The sequence below is a fragment of the Cucurbita moschata genome, unplaced genomic scaffold, assembly GCF_002738365.1.
Source record: "Cucurbita moschata cultivar Rifu unplaced genomic scaffold, Cmos_1.0 Cmo_Scf00012, whole genome shotgun sequence".
NCBI lineage: Eukaryota > Viridiplantae > Streptophyta > Magnoliopsida > Cucurbitales > Cucurbitaceae > Cucurbita > Cucurbita moschata.
Window position 1 is genome coordinate 289,976 of NW_019268528.1, and position 8,548 is coordinate 298,523.

The 8,548-nt window shown below is 35.8% G+C and overlaps 2 protein-coding genes across 2 annotated transcripts in view; both read left to right on the plus strand.

Annotated features, from left to right (window-relative positions):
- The window catches only part of LOC111450243 (hexokinase-1-like), a 30,921-nt gene that overhangs the window by 17,612 nt on the left and 4,761 nt on the right, over window positions 1–8,548 (plus strand). The window contains exons 3-5 of the mRNA XM_023090265.1: window positions 3,957–4,056; window positions 4,553–4,613; window positions 4,711–4,804. Of these exons, the coding sequence (XP_022946033.1) occupies window positions 3,959–4,056; window positions 4,553–4,613; window positions 4,711–4,804 (253 nt within the window). The 5' untranslated portion in view covers window positions 3,957–3,958. The remainder of the gene's footprint in view (window positions 1–3,956; window positions 4,057–4,552; window positions 4,614–4,710; window positions 4,805–8,548) is intronic.
- On the plus strand, window positions 73–1,701 carry LOC111450242 (protein DETOXIFICATION 51-like). The gene has a single exon (XM_023090263.1). It carries the CDS (start codon window positions 117–119, stop codon window positions 1,653–1,655), a length of 1,539 nt encoding a protein of 512 aa, XP_022946031.1. The 5' UTR covers window positions 73–116; the 3' UTR covers window positions 1,656–1,701.

Genomic DNA, 8,548 nt, shown 5'->3' on the forward strand with positions numbered 1-8,548 from the left:
AAAAAAAAAAAAAAAAAAAAAAAAAAAAAAAAAAAAAAAAAAAAAAAAAAAAAAAAAAAAAAACACACACACACACACACACAAGTACTTCCCTTCATTCCTCTTCATTAATCATCATGTGTGTTTCAATTTCAAATCCTTCCTCTGCCCCTGCAACCAGTTGCCCGCCGCCACCGCCGCCGACATCACCATCGGAATTACTTCAGTTTTTTGATGTTTTCCCCAAAAAACAGCCGCCGCAGCCGAAGCAGCAGTTGTTCTCATGTTCGGAGATTGTAACGGAAGCAAAATCTTTGTTCTCATTGGCTTTCCCGATTGCTTTAACGGCACTCATAATCTATTCTCGTTCAATCATTTCCATGCTTTTTCTCGGCCGGCTTGGTGACGTGGAACTCGCCGCCGGTTCACTTGCCATCGCCTTCGCTAATATTACTGGTTACTCTGTTCTCTCTGGTTTGGCTTTAGGGATGGAGCCACTCTGTTCCCAAGCCTTCGGCGCCCACCGTCCGAAGCTCCTCTCTTTAACCCTTCACCGTTCGGTAATTTTTCTTCTTGTGTGTTCAATACCCATTTCTTTACTGTGGGTAAAAATGGCCAAAATCCTCCTCTTCCTCCGTCAAGATCCGACCATCACAGAAATGGCGCAGACCTATTTGGTTTTCTCTCTCCCGGATCTTATCACCAATTCTTTCATTAACCCAATCAGAATTTACCTTCGCGCTCAGGGCATCACCGTCCCGCTCACTTTAGCGTCGCTCGGGGGGGCTCTATGTCACGTGCCGATCAATTTCCTGTTGGTTAGTTATTATAAGTTTGGGGTAGCCGGCGTGGCAGCCTCGGCGGCGGCTACGAATTTTTTAGTGTTGGTTTTTTTGGTGCTGTACGTCGTCGTTTCAGGTGTTCACGCTCCGACGTGGACGACACCGAGCCGGGAATGTTTGACTGGTTGGAAGCCGCTTTTGGAGCTAGCTGCGCCGAGCTGTATATCGGTTTGCTTGGAGTGGTGGTGGTACGAGATTATGATCGTGTTGTGTGGGCTTCTTGTGGACCCCAAAGCAACCGTTGCCTCAATGGGAGTATTGATACAAACGACGTCGTTGATTTATATTTTTCCGTCGTCTCTTGGATTTGCTGTTTCTACACGCGTCGGGAACGAGCTAGGCGGGAGCCGGCCACAGAAGGCAAAGCTCTCTGCCGTGGTTGCGGTGTTTATGGCGGCGATGATGGGGTTGGGAGCTACGTCGTTTGCTACGGGGATGAGGAATAAGTGGGCTAGAATGTTCACCGACGACCGCGAGATTCTCCGGCTGACATCTGTGGCACTGCCGATTTTGGGACTGTGTGAGCTCGGAAACTGCCCACAGACAGTCGGATGCGGCGTATTGAGAGGATGCGCGCGGCCGTCTGCAGCGGCGAATATAAACCTCGGCGCGTTTTACGGCGTCGGAATGCCGGTAGCGGTTGGGCTTGCGTTCAGATTAGGGGTTGGGTTTTGCGGGCTTTGGTTGGGCCTCTTGTCGGCCCAAGTCTGTTGTGCTGGGCTCATGTTGTATGTGATCGGAACCACTGACTGGGACTTTCAAGCTTGTAGGTCCCACGTGCTGACGTGTACCGCGGGTGATGAATTACCCTTGATTTCTCCGCCCAACACATAATTCTTCTTAATTTACACCAAATTGTAAACCAATTTAATTTCTCAACTTAAAAATGACCTTTTTTTCATTATTATTTTCAACCTCTTTAATTTATTAATCTGAAATATCTTCTTTAATTTAATATATAATTTATAATATCCAAATAATGAAGGGAAAAAAAAAAGAATTAAATAAACAAAATAAAAGTTTTTCACCCAACTGGTTAATATTGCTGTTTCTAGGTGGGTCTATCATTTATTTTGAATATTTTATGTTTCCACCCATCAAGCCAACGTGGCAATCAATTCCGTTGATTTCTCCAATTTATGGTATTTTGGAATTGGAATAGACTTTTATTACCAAAAAAAAAATAATTAAAAAAAGGGTTAAAAATTAAGGGAAATGTCTCCAAAGTTCAGACATGTTTGGTCTATTTCTTTCGTAAGTTTTCTTTCGTTAGACAAAAGACTTGTTGGATGTTCTAATCTTAACGTATGCATAGTAGCACCCATCACCATCACGGACCTACGGTAGCTCATTAAATGCACAAAAAACATCACGCTTCTGTTTCTTAACTGTATCACTATTTTCACCTCCATTCCCATTATGCCCCTCCTCCTATGGGTACTCAATTTTCGTCCTAAAATTTCAATAAGGGTTACAAATTAAATAATAATTTGAAAATATAATATGCTTTTCACAATTAACACCTTCCACCAAATTTGATGTACGCTTTTTGAGTCAAAGTTGATGACTCGAGCAATCTGAATCAAGTTCACAACCCAATGTAACCTTCTATTTTTTTGGTTGGGTTGGGTTCTCGTGTTATTTTTAATTATTTTGAAAAGTTATACTTATCTACAAGCCACAATGCATCACTAATATTGATTACATACATCGAATATTCTTAATTTTCATAATAATCTTAAAAGTAGAGTAATGTTGAGTTAGGTTGTCACCCTTTCTTCTGGTTGGTTGAGTTGACCTAATCAATGAAATGTCAACCCGTGAACCCATATAGGTCGAGTGTTGGAGCATATACAAACGAATAAGTATGGGGAGAAAGAGAGGGGAAGGGAAGAGAAGGAAATGGGGAAGACAAGTTGATTTTAGGGCATCATGTAACCCACATGGTGTCCTTGTGAGTGAACACTCTCATTATTCCTCTTTCCCTCTTTGTTCCCTTATCTTAAACCCTTTCACTTTTTATTTCACTTTCTCCCCTTACATTCCTCTCTCTCTCCCTCTCTCTCTCTCTCTCTCTCTCTCTCTCCCTCCCCCTCCTAAAAACACATGCACATATATTTGTTGGGAGAGAAAGTGGGTTTTGTCCACCTAACATGCAACAGTTCCCATTGTATCTACAAACCAAGTTGTAGACCTTCCAAGGAATAAACAACTAAGAATTGGCCCGACCAACGTGAAAATCATCGTGGGTTGGCTTACTGGTGAACAAGAGTCAAACGATTGTCCTATGAGAGTAGTTTCGGTCGATTCTAACCTCCATTTAGCTAAACAGAAGCTTCACCCTAACTATAGATAGGTCACGTGGGTTCAGATCCATAAGCAGTGACAATTACCCGAATGAAGTGGCTCGCTAGTGGATTCTCTTAACCAAGCCACTGCATGTAAGCTGAGACGGGAAACTTTAGCGGTGAATTAATTGGAAAGGGAAATGCATGATTAGATGGGAGAAGGGAGCAATTATTATATAGTAAAATTGTCACAAAACGGGCACAATATGTCTCCCTGAGTACCAACTGATGGCTCTCAAAACACATGGCCGTTGTGTAGAAAACATTTATATAATGTTGGGAAGTAGTAGATGGAATAGAACTCGAAACATATTTTAGAAAAGAAATAGAAACAAAAGGTCACATCTCTTATTTAATGCATTTCCCATTATTCTCTACCACCTCTCACCTCGACACTTAGGGACGTCGGTCCCTCGAACTCGGTTTTATTTGATTAAATTATAAATTTAGTTTATACGTCTTTAAATTTTTAATTTTTGTTTTTAATAAATAAAATTAAATATTAATTCTATTAAGCTTATGGATGGTTAAACATCCCTAAACAGGGACTAAATTGTAATTTAACCCTTTTAAGAGAGAAAGACGGTCTGTTGGGCCTCTTGTCCCATTAATGGGTTAGTGGGGTTATGGGGCCTTTTCTTCCTTGATTGGACATCGGGATGGGCCTGATCCACTGTTTTGGGCCTTTGCTTCTAAAGGGTATGAGGAATGAGCCTGGCCCAATATAATCTTCTTGTATTTGTTCGTTAAAACTTTGGCATAGCCCTGATCCACTGGGCTTCTATGCAAATGGAAAGGAGAGTTTCGAAGCCGCGAAATGACCGGGAAATTATGGCGCCTTCGTCGCAGATCAAGCGGCGGAAAATCGATCATACGCCGTCCCGCCGGTAATTCTTGTTTCTCCTTGACGGCCACCGCCGTTGTGTAAATGGATAATCTCTTCTGTGTTCGCTTCAGTTTATTTTTCTCTGTCGTGAGTTGTTAGATGAAACACCAAGGATGTGAGGGTTTTAAATTTTGAAGATTCAGGTTACGACGAAGATGTTAGTTACTGCTGATGGTTTTGGTAGGCTACTGAGGAGACTGGATTGGACTTCTAGATGTTTCAGTTGTTGAGATTTCTCAGTTTAGTTGCTGTTAGATAAAGAAATGGAGTTTGTGTTGGATTTGGAGTATTGAATGAAATTATCGATTGGGAGAATTTAATTGTGTGTTGTTTTGTTATTTTCCTCTTGGATGATAATCTCAACTACTGGATTGGATTGCACCTTCGTAATTGATCTTTTCGACAATGAAATAAAAGATCAAAAGAACAGCGGACTTTAGTATTAGCTGCTTTAATAATTCTGAGTTGAATTCATTCGTAAAACCTCTCTATTGCAGAATTTTATCTTCAGTTGGTGTAGAGAGACAAGGAATTTCAGTCTCAACTAAAGGCTCGATTGTGAGAATTTTTATTTATTTGGTTTTGCTTTCTTAGTAAACTATCATACTTATTTATCAACCATTAGATTGCTTATGATGACTTTGAATTTGCACAGTGTCCTGTTGCTAGTGGAAGTGAATTTAGGATCCTACAGGATAAGAGTTCTGCTGTGGCAGAGGCCAAACAAGATTGTTGCACTGGTAATTTTAAAATCCTTGATTCCCCATTTGGAAATTTTCTTTTGCCTGTTATTCCTTCTCCCGCAGAATTGGTTGAGTAGTAGCTTCGAATCTGATACTGGTTCTACCTGATTTTTTAGCTGGTATGCTTTTGTGAGTGTTGAACTTTTTTGTATGATTGAGATATGATTACTGTATGAGACTTGTGTTCCAAACCTTATCCTATAGAAATGTTCTCTGTTAATATAAGTTTTTCCCGAGTGATTGGATATGGCCATTTGATAATAAAACTTAAAAAAGTTAAATGGAGATAAACTCTTTTTTGAAGCCCGAGTAATTTAGTCTCTATGCTTTAAAATTGTAACAATTTAGTTCCTATAGTGAAAAATATTATAAAGATTTAATATAATTTTTACCTCTATAGATTACAGAGCAATTTTTTATTGAAGTGTTACAAAATCTAGAGTTAAAAGGACTAAATTGTTTCATATTGAAATTTAGAGACCAAATTGTTATAAATAAAGGATCTATTGTTAGAAACTAAATTTAAGGATTGAAGGGCTAATTTTATGGTTTAGAGTTTAAAAAGTGTTTTTCAACCTTTCTGTGTGGTAGACTGTCAAATCATTTAATTCTGATCACTATGAATAGGCATATTCGTCCTACCCATCTCCATGTGTTTGGTTCTTGTGAATCTACCAATCTAGTATTGACAGGAAAAAGGGTGAACGAACTATTATGTTTTTTTTTTTTTTTAATTTTTCCATCTCAGAATCATTTGAGATGGAAAAGATTAGAGAGTTCGATGCCCAAACAAAGAAACGTGGCCATGTCTTGCTTAACAACTGTTTCTCCAAAAAGGAAAACTACTGTTATGAGAACATGTGTTGTATCAGGAATCTGATTTTTATTTGGATCTATATACTAAGGGAATAACAATCACCTAACTGAGGGGTTGCGTGGTGAAGTCCCCCATCTCTCGAAGGTCCTGAAGAGTTGGCCTTTTATAATTTTAGGAAACATTACCTCAATTATTAGGTATAGATATTATTATGCACGTGAATATCATATCAATCTAGGAACTAGCATTGCATTTGAAAATTTGAAATAAGCTAAAGTTTGTATTCTATGACTTTTCTGTGTCTCCTTCAAGCAATCTTACTTTTAATAGTACCTGGCTTTCTTAGGATAGATTAAATTACCTTCTTATAAGTGCAATACCTCATTCTACAAGATTTAGTGAATAAAACTATGTGGAACAAGCTGAGCTTCAAATAAGTTTTGATGGGAGAAGTGTGTTATTTTTTCTAATTTGGAGAAGATACATATTATGGACTAATTCATAGTCATTCACATAGTTATGGCTCTTCTACTAATTGGTTGAAAAAGGGAAAATACTTGACCAATGGATGAAGGAATATAGCCTATGGATGTGAAATGACGCAACTCATGAAAGAATCACAATCCACATATATAAAGGATGCTACACATGGAAGAATCATTTACCATTCATTCCAGCAATTCCCTACATAAAAGATTGGTTTATCTTTTGTGATAAGCCGTAAATAAAAATAAAAAAGCTTGCCCTTTTCCCAATGAAAAAATTGTATGAGGATAAGTAATAAAAATTTTGAACTTTGAAGATCAATCAAGTTTACTAGACTGTCAATCATTTTAGTTTTAGAAAACTAACTCTTTAACACTCACATAGGTGGTTCCTATGAAAAACATTGTATATGTTCTTTCATCTTAGCTTAATCACTTATAGAAATCTTTAAAAGCATAGAAAAACCACACTTGCACTATCTCGAAAATTTTAAAGGAAGTGCTCATTGAGACCGATCTGCCCTTTGAATTTAGATCTTAAGATCTTCTTACGCTCATAATTTTTTAGTTAGGCCTTTTGTAGGCGGATTTACAATTTTTTTTTACCTAATGAAGTCAATTGGGATAATTCCCTTGCAAAGTAGTTGTGTGGTTGTTTATCTTTGTCTGATATGTCGAGGTTTGCCATTATATACAATCTATTGTAGCCCTTCCCATGGGTGTTTGGCTATCACTCTGCATGCATATTCTAATCTAGGTTCTATTGTGAATCATGATGTTATATACGTTTGTTTGAAAGATTTTCAAGATGTAGCTTCACCTTCAAGAAATGAAAATGGAGTCACTTGTAGATTTTGAGTCTTCAGTACTAAATAGTCCATTCGCATTACAAGAACCTTAAAAAACGTCTAATATAATATAGTTCATAATTTCTTGTGTACTTTGAAATATCTTAATATTGTCAATATAACTTTCCTTTGGACTTGACTTAGATTGCTTGTATAATGACTTAACTTGCCTCTCTAGTCAACTTTGAGATTTTTACTTCAAGGTGTTTCTCTCTTTATCTTAATATTAATGCGAGTCCTTGTGAGTATAGTAAGTGAAATGAGAAAGAAGCTTTTCTTTAACGTCCCAACGAAACTCATTTGAAAAACGAAAAAAAAAAAAAAATCAAAATTCTTAGACACTTTGAAGTGTTTTTCTACTTAACATGTGTGTCAATTTTCATCAAATTTGAACACTCTTTACAAAACTGTTGAAAAATATTAATCCTAACTCAATTTTTTTATCTAATACTTCAAATCTCGTGAGGATGAATTTTACGTTCCAATTTAAGTTAGCAATGAAGACTATAGCAACAGTAGAGCTCTTCTTCACCTCTTTTGATAAAATAAAAAGGTTTTGTGTTTATCTCACTCTCTTTAGCGGCCTAACTAAGATACTAAATATGTTGTATTAATCTTTAATCGTCCGGAGAGAAATATCTAGAAATATCTCCTATTTAGAATCTCTTTTTATTATGGATATACAAATACTTTACATAAATACTGATAATAAATTTTTATTTTAGCACAACAAATGAGCATGAAAATTTAAAAATCTAAAACAGAAGGTATTTTTATTTAACAGAGGATTCTCACTTTTAATGTCCAATGAAGAGGTTGCGTTTAGGTCTAATGGAAATTTAACATTTAGTGTTGCATGACGGGTAATTATCTTCCATATTTGCAACTCAATACGTTTTTTCTTTTTTACCTTTTATGGTTGGAATAATTTTTTACTACATGATATCCATTATCCAATAAAAACCAGAGTTATATATTATAATTTAAAATTTAATAATTGATTTTGAAAAATGTTACCTTGGCTGTACTTTTGTACCCATCTCTGTTATAACTGAAATATTTACAGGCAGGTAAATCTTCTCTCTTATCTCCATCAATGGGCGGTAGATTCTTGGTAAGGTTCCAGTTCTTGTCAAGATTTTATTTTTAAAATATATTATTTATTTTTTAAAAAAATTAATAAATAATTTCATTTTCAGATAGAATTAAAATATAAATATAGTAATAAATTCATTAATATTTTATATGAGTGTATATTAGTAGGGACAGAGATAAAAGAATATAATTTCTGTCCTCAGTTTTATTTATGGGAAGAAGTCTTTCCCTATTCTCTCTTATTACCTTGTTTATATAAAGAATTTTTTTTTTTTTGTCTTGAGATGGGTCTGTAGAAGAATAAATGAGTTTAGTTAAATGAAAAATAAATGAGTAATTATAAATTAGTTAAATGAAGAATAAAGGAGGAATTATAAAGTAGAAATAAATGAAACAGTTATAGTTGAAATTATGTTTATGTAATTAAGTCCAGAAGATTTTATTCCATTTTGTTTGTTTGTTTTTTTTTTTTTTTTTTTTTTTTTTTTTTTTTTTTTTTTTTTTT